General features: G+C 54.2%; 1 protein-coding gene across 1 annotated transcript in view; it reads left to right on the forward strand.

Annotated features, from left to right (window-relative positions):
* Positions 1 to 19,600, forward strand: part of CASQ2 (calsequestrin 2) — an 87,173-nt gene that overhangs the window by 1,739 nt on the left and 65,834 nt on the right. The window contains exon 2 of the mRNA XM_075592976.1: positions 9,527 to 9,611. Coding sequence (XP_075449091.1) covers positions 9,527 to 9,611 — 85 coding nt within the window. The remainder of the gene's footprint in view (positions 1 to 9,526; positions 9,612 to 19,600) is intronic.

Here is a 19,600-nt window from a genome sequence, read left to right on the forward strand (position 1 = left end):
TCCTACCCTTACCCCTATCACCATCTCCTACCCTTACCCCATCACCATCTCCTACCCTTACCCCCATCACCATCTCCTACCCTTACCCCCCATCACCATCTCCTACCCTTACCTCCATCACCTCTCCTACCCTTACCCCCCATCACCATCTCCTACCCTTACCCCCATCACCACCCCTACCCCTTACCCCCATCACCACCTCCTACCCTTACCCCCACCACCCTCTCCTACCCTTACCCCCATCACCACCTCCTACCCTTACCCCCATCACCATCTCCTACCCTACCCCCCACACCACCTCCTACCCCTACCCCCCATCACCCACTCCCTACCCCCTCACCACCTCCTACCCTTACCCCCCATCACCATCTCCTACCCTACCCCATCACCATCTCCTCCCTTACCCCCATCACCATCTCCTACCCTACCCCCATCACCATCTCCTACCCTTACCCCCATCACCACTCCTACCCCTTACCCCCCATCACCACCTCCTACCCTTACCCCCATCACCACCTCCTACCCTTACCCCCCATCACCACCTCCTACCCCTACCCCATCACCACCCCTACCTCCCCATCACCACCTCCTACCCTACCCCCATCACCACTCCTACCCTACCCCCCATACCACCTCCTACCCCTTACCCCCATCACCACCTCCTACCCTTACCCCCATCACCATCTCCTACCCTCCCCCATCACCATCTCCTACCCTTACCCCCCTCCCACCTCCTACCCTTACCCCCCATCACCACCTCCTACCCTTACCCCCATCACCACCTCCTACCCCTTACCCCCCATCACCCACTACCTACCCCCATCACCACCTCCTACCCTTACCCCCATCACCCACTACCCTTACCCCCATACCACCTCCTACCCTTACCCCCCATCACCCACTACCCTTACCCCCCATCACCCTCTACCCTTACCCCCATCACCACCTCCTACCCTTACCCCCATCACCACCTCCTACCCTTACCCCCATCACCACCGCCTACCCTTACCCCCATCACCATCTCCTACCCTTACCCCCATCACCATCTCCTACCCTTACCCCCATCACCACCTCCTACCCTTACCCCCATCACCACCTCCTACCCTTACCCCCATCACCACCTCCTACCCTTACCCCCATCACCACCTCCTACCCTTACCCCCATCACCACCTCCTACCCTTACCCCCATCACCACTCCTACCCTTACCCCCTCACCATCTCCTACCCTTACCCCCATCACCATCTCCTACCCTTACCCCCATCACCATCTCCTACCCTTACCCCCCATCACCACCTCCTACCCTTACCCCCATCACCACCTCCTACCCTTACCCCCATCACCATCTCCTACCCTTACCCCCATCACCATCTCCTACCCTTACCCCCATCACCACCTCCTACCCTTACCCCCATCACCACCTCATACCCTTACCCCCATAACCACCTCCTACCCTTACCCCCATCACACCTCCTACCCTTACCCCCATCACCCACCTACCCTTACCCCCATCACCATCTCCTACCCTTACCCCCATCACCATCTCCTACCCTTACCCCCATCACCCACTCCTACCCTTACCCCCATCACCATCTCCTACCCTTACCCCCATCACCATCTCCTACCCTTACCCCATCTCCTACCCTTACCCCCATCACCACTCCTACCCTTACCCCCATCACCATCTCCTACCCTTACCCCCATCACCATCTCCTACCCTTACCCCCATCACCACCTCCTACCCTTACCCCCATCACCACCTCCTACCCTTACCCCCATCACCACCTCCTACCCTTACCCCCCATCACCACCTCCTACCCTTACCCCCATCACCACCTCCTACCCTTACCCCCATCACCACCTCCTACCCTTACCCCCATCACCACCTCCTACCCTTACCCCCATCACCACTCCTACCCTTACCCCCATCACCATCTCCTACCCTTACCCCCATCACCCTCCTACCCTTACCCCCATCACCTCCTACCCTTACCCCCATCACCTCCTACCCTTACCCCCATCACCATCTCCTACCCTTACCCCCATCACCCACTACCCTTACCCCCATCACCTCCTACCCTTACCCCATCACCTCCTACCCTTACCCCCATCACCACCTCCTACCCTTACCCCCATCACCATCTCCTACCCTTACCCCCATCACCATCTCCTACCCTTACCCCCATCACCATCTCCTACCCTTACCCCCATCACCATCTCCTACCCTTACCCCCATCACCATCTCCTACCCTTACCCCCATCACCATCTCCTACCCTTACCCCCCATCACCACCTCCTACCCTTACCCCCATCACCCACTACCCTTACCCCCATCACCATCTCCTACCCTTACCCCCATCACCCACTACCCTTACCCCCATCACCTCCTACCCTTACCCCCATCACCTCCTACCCTTACCCCCATCACCACCTCCTACCCTTACCCCCCATCACCATCTCCTACCCTTACCCCCATCACCATCTCCTACCCTTACCCCCATCACCATCTCCTACCCTTACCCCCCATCACCATCTCCTACCCTTACCCCCCATCACCACCTCCTACCCTTACCCCCATCACCATCTCCTACCCTTACCCCCATCACCATCTCCTACCCTTACCCCCCATCACCACCTCCTACCCTTACCCCCATCACCACCTCCTACCCTTACCCCCCATCACCACCTCCTACCCTTACCCCCATCACCATCTCCTACCCTTACCCCCATCACCACCACCTCCTACCCTTACCCCCATCACCACCTCCTACCCTTACCCCCATCACCACCTCCTACCCTTACCCTCCATCACCATCTCCTACCCTTACCCCCATCACCACCTCCTACCCTTACCCCATCACCACCTCCTACCCTACCCCCATCACCACCTCCTACCCTTACCCCCATCACCATCTCCTACCCTTACCCCCATCACCACCTCCTACCCTTACCCCCATCACCACCTCCTACCCTTACCCCATCACCCTCTACCCTTACCCCCATCACCATCTCCTACCCTTACCCCCATCACCCACTACCCTTACCCCCATCACCTCCTACCCTTACCCCCATCACCTCCTACCCTTACCCCCATCACCACCTCCTACCCTTACCCCCCATCACCATCTCCTACCCTTACCCCCATCACCATCTCCTACCCTTACCCCCATCACCATCTCCTACCCTTACCCCCATCACCATCTCCTACCCTTACCCCCCATCACCACCTCCTACCCTTACCCCCATCACCACCTCCTACCCTTACCCCCATCACCATCTCCTACCCTTACCCCCATCACCATCTCCTACCCTTACCCCCCATCACCACCTCCTACCCTTACCCCCATCACCACCTCCTACCCTTACCCCCATCACCACCTCCTACCCTTACCCCCCATCACCATCTCCTACCCTTACCCCCATCACCACCTCCTACCCTTACCCCCATCACCACACCTCCTACCCTTACCCCCCATCACCACCACCTCCTACCCTTACCCCCATCACCACCTCCTACCCTTACCCCCATCACCACCTCCTACCCTTACCCCCATCACCATCTCCTACCCTTACCCCCATCACCATCTCCTACCCTTACCCCCCATCACCACCTCCTACCCTTACCCCCATCACCACCTCCTACCCTTACCCCCATCACCACCTCCTACCCTTACCCCCCATCACCATCTCCTACCCTTACCCCCATCACCATCTCCTACCCTTACCCCCATCACCACCTCCTACCCTTACCCCCATCACCACCTCCTACCCTTACCCCCCATCACCATCTCCTACCCTTACCCCCCATCACCATCTCCTACCCTTACCCCCCATCACCATCTCCTACCCTTACCCCCATCACCATCTCCTACCCTTACCCCCATCACCACCCCTACCCTTATCCCCCATCACCATCTCCTACCCTTACCCCCCATCACCACCTCCTACCCTTACCCCCATCACAATCTCCTACCCTTACCCCCATCACCACCTCCTACCCTTACCCCCCATCACCACCTCCTACCCTTACCCCCCATCACCACCTCCTACCCTTACCCCCCATCACCACCTCCTACCCTTACCCCCATCACCACCTCCTACCCTTACCCCCATCACCCACTACCCCCATCACCATCTCCTACCCTTACCCCCATCACCATCTCCTACCCTTACCCCCCATCACCACCTCCTACCCTTACCCCCATCACCACCTCCTACCCTTACCCCCCATCACCCACTACCCTTACCCCCATCACCATCTCCTACCCTTACCCCCATCACCATCTCCTACCCTTACCCCCCATCACCACCTCCTACCCTTACCCCCATCACCACCTCCTACCCTTACCCCCATCACCACCTCCTACCCTTACCCCCATCACCCACTACCCTTACCCCCATCACCATCTCCTACCCTTACCCCCATCACCATCTCCTACCCTTACCCCCATCACCACCTCCTACCCTTACCCCCATCACCACCTCCTACCCTTACCCCCATCAGCACCTCCTACCCTTACCCCCATCACCACCTCCTACCCTTACCCCCCATCACCATCTCCTACCCTTACCCCCATCACCATCTCCTACCCTTACCCCCCATCACCATCTCCTACCCTTACCCCCATCACCATCTCCTACCCTTACCCCCATCACCATCTCCTACCCTTACCCCCATCACCATCTCCTACCCTTACCCCCATCACCATCTCCTACCCTTACCCCCCATCACCACCTCCTACCCTTACCCCCCATCACCACCTCCTACCCTTACCCCCCATCACCACCTCCTACCCTTACCCCCATCACCACCTCCTACCCTTACCCCCCATCACCATCTCCTACCCTTACCCCCCATCACCATCTCCTACCCTTACCCCCATCACCACCTCCTACCCTTACCCCCATCACCACCTCCTACCCTTACCCCCCATCATCCACTACCCTTACCCCCCATCACCACCTCCTACCCTTACCCCCATCACCACCTCCTACCCTTACCCCCCATCACCCACTACCCTTACCCCCATCACCATCTCCTACCCTTACCCCCCATCACCATCTCCTACCCTTACCCCCATCACCATCTCCTACCCTTACCCCCATCACCACCTCCTACCCTTACCCCCATCACCACCTCCTACCCTTACCCCCATCACCACCTCCTACCCTTACCCCCCATCACCCACTACCCTTACCCCCATCACCATCTCCTACCCTTACCCCCCATCACCATCTCCTACCCTTACCCCCATCACCACCTCCTACCCTTACCCCATCACCATCTCCTACCCTTACCCCCATCACCATCTCCTACCCTTACCCCCATCACCATCTCCTACCCTTACCCCCATCACCATCTCCTACCCTTACCCCCATCACCATCTCCTACCCTTACCCCCATCACCACCTCCTACCCTTACCCCCATCACCACCTCCTACCCTTACCCCCCATCACCACCTCCTACCCTTACCCCCCATCACCACCTCCTACCCTTACCCCCCATCACCACCTCCTACCCTTACCCCCATCACCACCTCCTACCCTTACCCCCCATCACCATCTCCTACCCTTACCCCCATCACCATCTCCTACCCTTACCCCCCATCACCACCTCCTACCCTTACCCCCATCACCACCTCCTACCCTTACCCCCATCACCATCTCCTACCCTTACCCCCATCACCATCTCCTACCCTTACCCCCATCACCACCTCCTACCCTTACCCCCCATCACCACCTCCTACCCTTACCCCATCACCATCTCCTACCCTTACCCCCCATCACCATCTCCTACCCTTACCCCCATCACCATCTCCTACCCTTACCCCCATCACCACCTCCTACCCTTACCCCCATCACCACCTCCTACCCTTACCCCCCATCACCCACTACCCTTACCCCCCATCACCACCTCCTACCCTTACCCCCATCACCACCTCCTACCCTTACCCCCCACCACCCACTACCCTTACCCCCATCACCATCTCCTACCCTTACCCCCCATCACCATCTCCTACCCTTACCCCCATCACCATCTCCTACCCTTACCCCCATCACCATCTCCTACCCTTACCCCCATCACCATCTCCTACCCTTACCCCCATCACCATCTCCTACCCTTACCCCCATCACCATCTCCTACCCTTACCCCCATCACCATCTCCTACCCTTACCCCCATCACCATCTCCTACCCTTAACCCCCATCACCATCTCCTACCCTTACCCCCATCACCACCTCCTACCCTTACCCCCATCACCACCTCCTACCCTTACCCCCCATCACCTCCTCCTACCCTTACCCCCCATCACCACCTCCTACCCTTACCCCCCATCACCACCTCCTACCCTTACCCCCATCACCACCTCCTACCCTTACCCCCCATCACCATCTCCTACCCTTACCCCCATCACCATCTCCTACCCTTACCCCCATCACCATCTCCTACCCTTACCCCCCATCACCACCTCCTACCCTTACTCCCATCACCACCTCCTACCCTTACCCCCATCACCATCTCCTACCCTTACCCCCATCACCATCTCCTACCCTTACCCCCATCACCACCTCCTACCCTTACCCCCATCACCACCTCCTACCCTTACCCCCCATCACCATCTCCTACCCTTACCCCCATCACCACCTCCTACCCTTACCCCCATCACCATCTCCTACCCTTACCCCCATCACCACCTCCTACCCTTACCCCCATCACCATCTCCTACCCTTACCCCCATCACCATCTCCTACCCTTACCCCCATCACCATCTCCTACCCTTACCCCCATCACCATCTCCTACCCTTACCCCCCATCACCATCTCCTACCCTTACCCCCATCACCATCTCCTACCCTTACCCCCATCACCACCTCCTACCCTTACCCCCATCACCACCTCCTACCCTTACCCCCATCACCACCTCCTACCCTTACCCCCATCACCACCTCCTACCCTTACCCCCCATCACCATCTCCTACCCTTACCCCCATCACCACCTCCTACCCTTACCCCCATCACCACCTCCTACCCTTACCCCCCATCACCACCTCCTACCCTTACCCCCATCACCTACCCTTACCCCCATCACCACCTCCTACCCTTACCCCCCATCACCACCTCCTACCCTTACCCCCATCACCATCTCCTACCCTTACCCCCATAACCACCTCCTACCCTTACCCCCATCACCATCTCCTACCCTTACCCCCCATCACCATCTCCTACCCTTACCCCCCATCACCCACTACCCTTACCCCCCATCACCACCCCCTGCCCTTAAATCCTCATCACCACCCCCTACGTGGGGGGTTAAACCTGAGTACCTGTGTGGGAGGGTGAGTGCAGGTCACAGCGGGAGGGTGATTGCAGGTCACAGCGGGCGGTTGAGTGCAGGTCACAGCGGGCGGTTGAGTACTAGTCACAGCGGGAGAGTGAGTGCAGGTCACAGCAGGCGGTTGAGTGCAGGTCACAGCGGGCGGTTGAGTGCAGGTCACAGTGGGCGGTTGAGTGCAGGTCACAGCGGGCGGTTGAGTGCAGGTCACAGCGGGCGGTTGAGTGCAGGTCACAGCGGGCGGTTGAGTGCAGGTCACAGCGGGAGGGTGAGTGCAGGTCACAGCGGGAGGGTGAGTGCAGGTCACAGCGGGAGGGTGAGTGCAGGTCACAGCGGGAGGGTGAGTGCAGGTCACAGCGGGAGGGTGAGTGCAGGTCACAGCGGGAGGGTGAGTGCAGGTCACAGCGGGAGGGTGAGCGCAGGTCACAGCGGGCGGTTGAGCGCAGGTCACAGTGGGAGGGTGAGTGCAGGTCACAGCGGGCGGTTGAGTGCAGGTCACATCGGGAGAGTGAGTGCAGGTCACAGCGGGAGGGTGAGTGCAGGTCACATCGGGAGGACTCAGAGCTGCCTATATAAGGTCAGTGTAAGAGACGTGTGCAGAGGTACATGTATGTATGTATGTATGTATGTATGAGACATGTGCAGAGTTACATGTATGTATGTATGTATGTATGTAAGAGATGTGTGCAGAGGTACATGTATGTATGTATGTAAGAGACGTGTGCAGAGGTACATGTATGTATGGATGTATGGATGTAAGAGATGTGTGCAGAGGTACATGTATGTATGTATGTAAGAGACGTGTGCAGAGGTACATGTATGTATGTATGTAAGAGATGTGTGCAGAGGTACATGTATGTATGTATGTATGTAAGAGATGTGTGCAGAGGTACATGTATGTATGTATGTATGTAAGAGATGTGTGCAGAGGTACATGTATGTATGTATGTAAGAGACGTGTGCAGAGGTACATGTATGTATGTATGTATGTAAGAGATGTGTGCAGAGGTACATGTATGTATGTATGTATGTATGTAAGAGATGTGTGCAGAGGTACATGTATGTATGTATGTATGTAAGAGATGTGTGCAGAGGTACATGTATGTATGTAAGAGACGTGTGCAGAGGTACATGTATGTATGTATGTATGTATGTAAGAGATGTGTGCAGAGGTACATGTATGTATGTAAGAGACGTGTGCAGAGGTACATGTATGTATGTATGTAAGAGACATGTGCAGAGGTACATGTATGTATGTATGTAAGAGACGTGTGCAGAGGTACATGTATGTATGTATGTAAGAGACGTGTGCAGAGGTACATGTATGTATGTATGTAAGAGATGTGTGCATAGGTACATGTATGTATGTATGTATGTATGTATGTAAGAGATGTGTGCAGAGGTACATGTATGTATGTATGTAAGAGATGTGTGCAGAGGTACATGTATGTATGTAAGAGACGTGTGCAGAGGTACATGTATGTATGTAAGAGATGTGTGCAGAGGTACATGTATGTATGTATGTAAGAGACATGTGCAGAGGTACATGTATGTATGTATGTAAGAGACGTGTGCAGAGGTACATGTATGTATGTATGTATGTATGTAAGAGACGTGTGCAGAGGTACATGTATGTATGTATGTATGTATGTATGTAAGAGACGTGGGCAGAGGAACACTAGAATGGAGACCGATTTGGGTGAAATTATATCCTGGCTTTATTGCCTGTTCCTTTATCTGGCAAAACATACAAAAACAACAAAATAACAAAATAACAAACCCCTATCCCTGTGTAAGGGTAACTTACTTCCCCAGACACAGAAATACAGGTCTCTGGGTGTCTGGATCTCAGCACAGCCTTTGTGCTCAAGACAGTGTCAGTGTGCAGGCTTCTCTGCTCTCCTTCTGTCAGCCCAAACGTGAGCTAAGGAGTCCCTCTCCTGTGTCTCACATGAGGCTTTTCTTACAGACTTAATTGGCCAGGTGGAGTCTGGTTAATTGCCTGCTGCACTTAACCAGATCCCTGCTGGATTTTCGGGATCGTTTCTTCAGCCGGGATTAGTCCCTGTTACAGTCAGTACCAGCACACTATCTGGGGCCCGCGTGGCACAATACACAGGGCTATTTCAGGATGCCAGGCGGCTGTCACTTGCGCCGGTCACTGAGTCATTGTCACTGTGTCTCTGTCCCACAGCTGGCAGCTCAGGTTCTGGAGAGGAAGCGGATCGGGTTCGGGCGCTTGGACCCCAGGAAGAACGCCAAGATCGCCAAGAAGCTTGGCAAGTTCTGCACGCTCTGCAGCACCGCACAGCACGCTCTGCACAAACAGCACGCTCTGCAGAGCCACACACCGCACAGCACGCTCTGCACAAACAGCATGCTCTGCACAAACAGCACGCTCTGCACAAACAGCACACTCTGCAGAGCCACACACCGCACAGCACGCTCTGCACAAACAGCACGCTCTGCAGAGCCACACACCGCACAGCACGCTCTGCACAAACAGCATGCTCTGCACAAACAGCACGCTCTGCACAAACAGCACACTCTGCACAAACAGCACACTCTGCACAAACAGCACGCTCTGCAGAGCCACACACCGCACAGCACGCTCTGAACAAACAGCACGCTCTGCACAAACAGCACGCTGTGCAGAGCCACCCACCGCACAGCACCCTCTGCACAAACAGCACGCTCTGCAGAGCCACACACTGCACAGCACGCTCTGCACAAACAGCATGCTCTGCACAAACAGCACGCTCTGCAGAGCCACACACTGCACAGCACGCTCTGCACAAACAGCACGCTCTGCACGAACAGCACACTCTGCACGAACAGCACGCTCTGCAGAGCCACACACCGCACAGCACACTCTGCACAAACAGCACACTCTGCAGCGCTGCACAGCATGCTCTGCACAAACAGCACGCTCTGCAGAGCCATGCACCGCAAAGCACGCTCTGCACAAACAGCACGCTCTGCACAAACGGCACACTCTGCTAAGCCACACACCGCACAGCATGCATTGCACAAACGGCACGCTCTGCTGAGCCACACACCGCACAGCACGCTCTGCAGAGCCACACCGCACAGCACGCTTTGCACAAATGGCACGCTCTGCACAAACAGCATGCTCTGCAGAGCCGCACACCGCACAGCACGCTCTGCACAAACAGCACGCTCTGCAGAGCCACACACCAAACAGCACGCTCTGCACAAACAGCACGCTCTGCAGAGTCACACACCACACAGCACGCTCTGCACAAACAGCACGCTCTGCAGAGCCACACCGCACAGCACGCTCTGCACAAACAGCACACTCTGCAGCGCCACAGAGCACACTCTGCACAAACAGCACGCTCTGCAGAGCCACACACTGCACAGCACGCTCTGCACAAACAGCATGCTCTGCACAAACAGCACGCTCTGCAGAGCCACACACTGCACAGCACGCTCTGCACAAACAGCACGCTCTGCACGAACAGCACGCTCTGCACAAACAGCACGCTCTGCAGAGCCACACACCGCACAGCACACTCTGCACAAACAGCACACTCTGCAGCGCTGCACAGCATGCTCTGCACAAACAGCACGCTCTGCAGAGCCACAAACCGCACAGCACGCTCTGCACAAACAGCACACTCTGCACAAACAGCACGCTCTGCAGAGCCATGCACCGCAAAGCACGCTCTGCACAAACAGCACGCTCTGCACAAACGGCACACTCTGCTAAGCCACACACCGCACAGCATGCATTGCACAAACGGCACGCTCTGCTGAGCCACACACCGCACAGCACGCTCTGCAGAGCCACACCGCACAGCACGCTTTGCACAAATGGCACGCTCTGCACAAACAGCATGCTCTGCAGAGCCGCACACCGCACAGCACGCTCTGCACAAACAGCACGCTCTGCAGAGCCACACACCAAACAGCACGCTCTGCACAAACAGCACGCTCTGCAGAGTCACACACCACACAGCACGCTCTGCACAAACAGCACGCTCTGCAGAGCCACACCGCACAGCACGCTCTGCACAAACAGCACACTCTGCAGCGCCACAGAGCACACTCTGCACAAACAGCACGCTCTGCAGAGCCACACACTGCACAGCACGCTCTGCACAAACAGCATGCTCTGCACAAACAGCACGCTCTGCAGAGCCACACACTGCACAGCACGCTCTGCACAAACAGCACGCTCTGCACGAACAGCACGCTCTGCACAAACAGCACGCTCTGCAGAGCCACACACCGCACAGCACACTCTGCACAAACAGCACACTCTGCAGCGCTGCACAGCATGCTCTGCACAAACAGCACGCTCTGCAGAGCCACAAACCGCACAGCACGCTCTGCACAAACAGCACACTCAGCACAAACAGCACGCTCTGCAGAGCCATGCACCGCAAAGCACGCTCTGCACAAACAGCACGCTCTGCACAAACGGCACACTCTGCTAAGCCACACACCGCACAGCATGCATTGCACAAACGGCACGCTCTGCTGAGCCACACACCGCACAGCACGCTCTGCAGAGCCACACCGCACAGCACGCTTTGCACAAATGGCACGCTCTGCACAAACAGCATGCTCTGCAGAGCCGCACACCGCACAGCACGCTCTGCACAAACAGCATGCTCTGCAGAGCCACACACCAAACGGCACGCTCTGCACAAACAGCATGCTCTGCAGAGCCGCACACCGCACAGCACGCTCTGCACAAACAGCACGCTCTGCAGAGCCACACCGCACAGCACGCTCTGCACAAACAGCACGCTCTGCAGAGCCGCACACCGAACAGCACGCTCTGCACAAACAGCACGCTCTGCACAAACAGCATGCTCTGCAGAGTCACACACCGCACAGCACGCTCTGCAGTGCCGCACAGCACACTCTGCACAAACAGCACGCTCTGCAGAGCCACACCGCACAGCACACTCTGCACAAAGAGCACTGTAGACGGACGTTCACAGAGGTACACAATTGGAGACTTTATAAGGTGAAATTATAACGAGGCTTTATTGTGCCTTTTCCTTATCATTAGCAAACCATCCAAACAAGGGGAAACAAAGCTTCTATTCACTTGGGAGTATTTCTAGTGAAATACTATGCAATTTCACAACTCCCTTAGTTAAGCATGTCTCCCAGCCCCAAAACATATAGCATGAAATAAGCAGATATAAGAAGTCTCTTAAGAATGAAAGTCTTATCTGTTCCTTGGAGGGAATATCTTCTCTGGTTCAGCTCCCTTCCCTCAGGGTGTGTCAGCATTCAGGTTTAGAAGTTTTCCCTGTGTCTTGTAAGCAGCTCTGCTGTTTCTTCTGGCAGGGCTCAAGACTGTTGTGAGAGTCAAAGACAATCTCTGCTCTCTCTCCCAAGTTCAGCTCAGGTATGAGCTAAGGAGACACACTTCCTGTCTCACCAGACAGGCTTTTGTAAGCAATCTAAATCAGGCAGGTGGTGTTTACTAATTGACTACCAGCAGTTAACCACCACACTGCTAGATTAAAGGCACATTACTTGAACAGGGATTACTCCCCTGTTTATACCTCCCCTGTTTGTGGGAAGCTCGGGCTTGCCACGGCCAAAGCCCATCCTTCCACTCTCATTCTAGATATCTCAGTGACTTGAATGAGAGTGGATGTAGGAAGAGAACCCTCAGTCCTGCTGAGATTGGAGACCTTTCTCCAGTTTATTCGTGTCTCCTCCTGAAGGTGCTTGAGATCAGCACCCCTCAGTCGCTCGAGGTAGACTTTCTCCAAGTATAGTCTTTTTTCTACGTGCGCGGTAATGAGATTTCCCTCGCGTCGGGTGCTTGTCTTATCGTAGGCAGACTGTATGGCAGCAGTTGCAGAGCGTTTAAAAACAGCCCTTTGAGTTTTTTGCTCTTGAAGCTGTCGCTCTGCCCTTTTCCCACTCAATGGGGTTGCTAGTTCAGCCTCTTTGAGATTAAGTTGCAATTCCACACCCACTTCCAGAGAATGTCCCATCTTTTCAGCTTCATCAGCTAAGGATTCTTCTGGTTTTGATTCAGCACGTGTACCTTCTTTTGTTGCCTGTTGCGTGGCTGAAGGTTTTGCTAGTGCTTGTTTAGGTGGTTCAAATTTTGCAACCTTGTCTTTCAGACGAGCGGTATTCCCAGCTCTCACTGTACCCTTGTCTTCATGGGTTTTTGTGGCCGTGGGATACTGACGCTTAGTCAGGGTCAATACTTGTCCTTGTAGGACTGTAATCTCATCCGCGAGAGATTCCTGTTTTTTGAGTGTGTCTTGCAAGTCTCTTCTCAGGGAATTTATCTGCATGCTTTGCTTTCTCTGAGCCTGCCTCCACATTTTTATTGCATTGTGAAGCACTATGAACTTCTTTGCTTGGGCCACAGTTACTTGTTTCAGTTTCTGGACCTTCTTGTGCTCCCTTTTGTGCCACGTCACCTGGGTTCTAAGCTTGGCTTTTAGCGTTGCTTTGGTGATGCTCAGGGTAGCCTTCAGTTTCTCATGCTGCTTTGCGGGGACATACTGGGTCATCAGACGTTCCTGCAGCACTTGAATTTCTTTAACAGCCTGCAGATTGTCATCCTGCATAGTTCGCTGCTTCTCCTCTGCCTTCTCGAGGTGCGTACGCAGACCTTGCAGTTGGTTCTGCAGTCAGTGCTCTGCTTCAAACTTCTCACCTTCCAAAAGTCTATTTATTTCTTTAAGCTCGTGCAGCTTTTCATTTTTTTCCTTGACGTCAAATTAAAATTTTCTTCTTTGAGATTTACGTTTTTTCTTTGTAATCTTAAATGTTTTCCTTTTTCAGTCTCTGTATTATTCAGGGCCTCTTTGCAGTCCTCCTTCCATTTACGCACATCTGCTTTGAGACTGACAGTCTCCTGGCGTGAGACATCCTTCTCTAGGTTGAGGGTCTGAAGCTCCTTCTGGGAGACTTGGAGATTTGTATTAAGATTGGCAATCGTTTCTTTAGAAATGTCCAGCTCCTCAGAGAGACTGTGTAGTTCCTTTCTGGAAACTTCCAGGTCTGTGCGGCAGCTGTTGGTCTCATGATGTGAGGCATCCAGTGCTCTGCGGAGTGTCTGAACCTCTTTCTGAGATTGTCCACCTCTATCCGGACACTGTTGACCTCCTGTTGTGAGGCATTCAGCTCTATGCGAAGAGTGTGAACCTCTTGCTGGAAGACTGTCATCTGCTTCAGTGCCTCCTCATACTTCCGCTTTAGCGTAGCCACCATTTTATCAGATTGGCTCTGCTTTTCAACCATGGCGGAAATAGCAGCATTTGCAGTATCTAGCTCAGTCTTGAGATCGTCCAATTCTGTCCCAGATTCAGAGTACATTGCGAGCACCGTCATCTGTAGCTCAGCATTATTTTCTCTCTCCCTTTGCAATTCTTCACAGAGAAGATCACAGTCATGCCTGGCAATTTTCAGGGTGTCTTCATTGCTGGTCAAGGTATCGTCACTCACTGGTTCCGGCTCCGCTTCCCTGGGATGGTTGGTTGAGGGTTCCTCACTGTTGGCACCGGACAGACACTTCTTTGGGGTACACGATTTCTGCCTTGGGCCCTCTGGATATTCGGTTATCCGCGGGACGAATTCTCCATTTTCTCTAGGCTGCAGGGCAACTCGGCCCCCCTTTTCCTCCACAGGATCTGCGAACGTGTCTGTTCCTTCCACGGTAAGTGAAGAACCGCTTTTCTTTTTCTGCCTTTTTGTTTTGGATGACTCCGTCCATTCAGGAATACTGGGGTCTCCTTTATTTGAAATTTTAGCAGCGTCACTGGATCCACCCGGCTTTTCTTGTAACTGTAATAGCTGACGGAAATATTCGGTGATCCACTGCTCCCACTCTGTCTCCTGCTGATCATATTCATCATCAAAGGGAGCGGTCTTTTCTGTTGTGCCGAGTTCAGGCATCCCCACCATTCTTGGGGTGTTTTGTGGGTGTGACTCGGTTCGGGTTCCCCGTAAGAGATGTCTTCCTCTTTATTGGACTGAAAGGGCCACTCTTCCGTGGGGTAGGGTTCATTACAGGAACGCTGCATCTTGTCCTCCATTTTTAGTCTATCAGGTGTAATTTTCTTCCTGACCTCAGGAGGCGCTATTGCAGCTGTTGCCACTGTATTTGCTAGAACCCCCAATTGTGGTAGTCCTACAGGTGGGCATATTTTGCGTGTAGAGGTCGTAGCTCTCACAGGCATCTCTGTAGAATTTTTCTTTCTTGGATAAGTTTTACATTATGAGCAGTACTGTGCATGCATTTTCTCTTATCAGGTATACTGTACAAGATGTGCAGTTGCTAGGTAAAAACGTCTATTTGCTTTACACCATTTACTTGCTAGGTTTAATCTCTCATTAGGTATGCTGAATGTGTGGTTGCTAGGTAAAGACTTCTGTTTGCTTTACACCATTTACTTGCTAGGTGCAATCCCTCCGCTTCAGCAACAGAATTTGGTTTTCGGCCTGAGTTCAGTAATTTTCAGTCTCATCTTTGGGTATTATGGCATTCACACTTCACACTTTGGGTGTCTGTTTTGCTCCCAAGATATATATAGGCAGACTTTTTTACTTGCAGAAAAAAAAAAAACATTCTTTGCAGTGGACTATTTCTTTAATTCCCGGCAGGGTGACTCAACACTCATCAATTGGCTTTGAAATACCTTTTACACAGTTCAGCAATCCCTTTTTCCCCTATAGGGCAATTTTACATTCAGCATTTGTTTGCTAAAAATTCCCATGCTTCAGCACAGTCTTGTATCAATTTTCACACTTTTCTGCATATACTCCATTCACAGCTGGTAGCTCTATGCGGTGTGGCAACCTTTATTTGCAAAATCAGTACCACTCGTGGGTCACCATCTGTATTCACTGCTTCAGCGAAACTTTTGAAAACAACAAACACCTATCCCTTTTTAAGGGCTGACTCACATCTTGAACCCTGACTATGGCTGGAAGGCAAAACCCCTATTTCAATGACCATATTACACTTTGTGATAGGCAAATAAGGTTTAGCTGCTTCAGCAGTCTCTCTCCTCTTGGGATTGGGGGAAAAGGGTCCATCTGTGGTTTTGTAAGTTTCAGTGGTGTGTATCCCTTTAACTCTGGTCTCTGCTGCATGAGAGTTTTTTTTTTTTTTTTTTAAGTTGCTCAGACTGTTTGTAGGCAAAAAGCATAAAAAAATTTCACAGAAAAAATCTCCGGTCCTTTCTAACTTCAAAGACGACCTCTCGTTCCACTTCGGACACTATATGTAGACGGACGTTCACAGAGGTACACAATTGGAGACTTTATAAGGTGAAATTATAATGAGGCTTTATTGTGCCTTTTCCTTATCATTAGGAAACCATCCAATCAAGGGGGAAACAAAGCTTCTATTCACTTGGGAGTATTTCTAGTGAAATACTATTCAATTTCATAACTCCCTTAGTTAAGCATGTCTCCCAGACCCAAAACATGAAATAAGCAGATATAAGAAGTCTCTTAAGAATGAAAGTCTTATCTGTTCCTTGGAGGGAAAATCTTCTCTGGTTCAGCTCCCTTCCCTCAGGGTGTGTCAGCATTCAGGTTTAGAAGTTTTCCCTGTGTCTTGTAAGCAGCTCTGCTGTTTCTTCTGGCAGGGCTCAAGACTGTTGTGAGAGTCAAAGACAATCTCTGCTCTCTCTCCCAAGTTCAGCTCAGGTATGAGCTAAGGTGACACACTTCCTGTCTCACCAGACAGGCTTTTGTAAGCAATCTAAATCAGGCAGGTGGTGTTTACTAATTGACTACCAGCAGTTAACCACCACACTGCTAGATTAAAGGCACATTACTTGAACAGGGATTACTCCCCTGTTACAAGCACGCTCTGCACAAACAGCACGCTCTGCACAAACAGCACGCTCTGCACAAACAGCACGCTCTGCACAAACAGCACGCTCTGCACAAACAGCACGCTCTGCACAAACAGCACGCTCTGCAGAGCCGCACACCGAACAGCACGCTCTGCACAAACAGCATGCTCTGCAGAGTCACACACCACACAGCATGCTCTGCACAAACAGCACACTCTGCAGCGCCGCAGAGCACACTGCACAAACAGCACACTCTGCAGCGCCGCAGAGCACACTCTGCACAAACAGCACGCTCTGCACAAACAGCACACTCTGCAGCGTCGCACACTGCACAGCATGCTCTGCACAAACAGCATGCTCTGCACAAACAGCACGCTCCGCAGCGCCGCACACCACACAGCACGCTCTGCACAAACAGCACGCTCTGCACAAACAGCACGCTCTGCAGCACCGCACACCACACACGCACAGCTTGCTCTGCACAAACAGCACGCTCTGCAGCGCCGCACAGAACACTCTGCAGCACCGCACAGAATGCTCTGCACAAACAGTACGCTCTGCAGCACTGCACACCGCACAAAACACTCTGCACAAACAGCACGCTCTGCAGCGCCGCACACCGCACAGCACAATCGGCAGTGCCACACAGCATGCTCTGCAACCCCGCACACTGCACAGCATGCTCTGCAGCCCCACACACCACACAGCATGCTCTGCAGCCCCGCAAACCAAACAGCACGCTTTGCAGCCTCGTACACAGCATGCTCTGCAGCTCCACACACTGCACAGCATGCTCTGCAGCCCCACACACCGCACAGCACGCTCTGCAGCCCCGTACACAGCACAGCACGCTCTGCAGCCTCGTACACAGCACGCTCTGCAGCCCCGCACACAGCACAGCACGCTCTGCAGCTCCACACACCGCACAGCACGCTCTGCAGCCCTGTACACAGAATGCTCTGCAGCCCTGCACACCACACAGCATGCTCTGCAGCCCCGCACACAGCACAGCACGCTCTGCAGCCCCGCACACAGCACAGCACGCTCTGCAGCCCCGCACAAAGCACAGCACGCTCTGCAGCCCCGCACACAGCACGCTCTGCAGCCCCGCACACAGCACAGCACGCTCTGCAGCCCCGCACACAGCACAGCACGCTCTGCAGCCCCGCACACAGCACAGCACGCTCTGCAGCCCCGCACAAAGCACAGCATGCTCTGCAGCCCCGCACACAGCACAGCACGCTCTGCAGCCCCGCACACAGCACAGCACAGCACGCTCTGCAGCCCCGCAAACAGCACAGCACGCTCTGCAGCCCCACACACAGCACAGCACGCTCTGCAGCCCCGCACACAGCAGAGCACGCTCTGCAGCCCCGCACACAGCACAGCACGCTCTGCAGCCCCGCACACAGCACAGCACGCTCTGCAGCCCCACACACAGCACAGCACGCTCTGCAGCCCCGCACACAGCACAGCACGCTCTGCAGCCCCGCACACAGCACAGCAGTTAGTTGTAACCGCTAAGGTAATGAAGGGGTTAACTCCTCCCCCAACCCTCCCGTCAGCACCGCACAGCATGCATTGCACAGCACACTGTACTGCCCCACACACTCTGGAACCTCCCGCACACTCTGCTCTGGATCCTCCCGCACACTCTGCTCTGGAACCTCCCGCACACTCTGCTCTGGATCCTCCCGCACACTCTGCTCTGGATCCTCCCGCACACTCTGCTCTGGATCCTCCCGCACACTCTGCTCTGGATCCTCCCGCACACTCTGCTCTGGAACCTCCCACACACTCTGCTCTGGATCCTCCCGCAAACTCTGCTCTGGATCCTCCCGCACACTCTGCTCTGGATCCTCCCGCACACTCTGCTCTGGAACCTCCCGCACACTCTGCTCTGGAACCTCCCGCACACTCTGCTCTGGAACCTCCCGCACACTCTGCTCTGGAACCTCCCGCACACTCTGCTCTGGAACCTCCCGCACACTCTGCTCTGGAACCTCCCGCACACTCTGCTCTGGAACCTCCCGCACACTCTGCTCTGGAACCTCCCACACACTCTGCTCTGGAACGTCCCACGCAATCTGCTCGGCAACCTGTATACTCTGGGCAGTGAATGTTGGTACAGAATACACGGGCAGTATACACGGGCAGTGTAAACAGGCAGTATACAGGGCCAGAGCGTGTTGGCAGTATACAGGGGCAGTGTGTGTTGGCAGTGTGCACAAGCAGTATACAGGGGCAGTGCGTGTTGGCAGAGTACACAAGCAGTATACAGGGCAGTGCATGTTGGCAGTATAGAGAGGCAGTGTGTGTTGGCAGTGTACATGGGTAGTATACAGGGGCAGTGTGTGTTGGCAGTATACAGGGGCAGAGTGTGTTGGCAGTGTACATGGGTAGTATACAGGGGCAGTGTGTGTTGACAGTGTACATGGGCA

Source organism: Ascaphus truei, chromosome 3 (genome assembly GCF_040206685.1).
Source record: "Ascaphus truei isolate aAscTru1 chromosome 3, aAscTru1.hap1, whole genome shotgun sequence".
NCBI classification, from domain to species: Eukaryota; Metazoa; Chordata; class Amphibia; order Anura; family Ascaphidae; genus Ascaphus; species Ascaphus truei.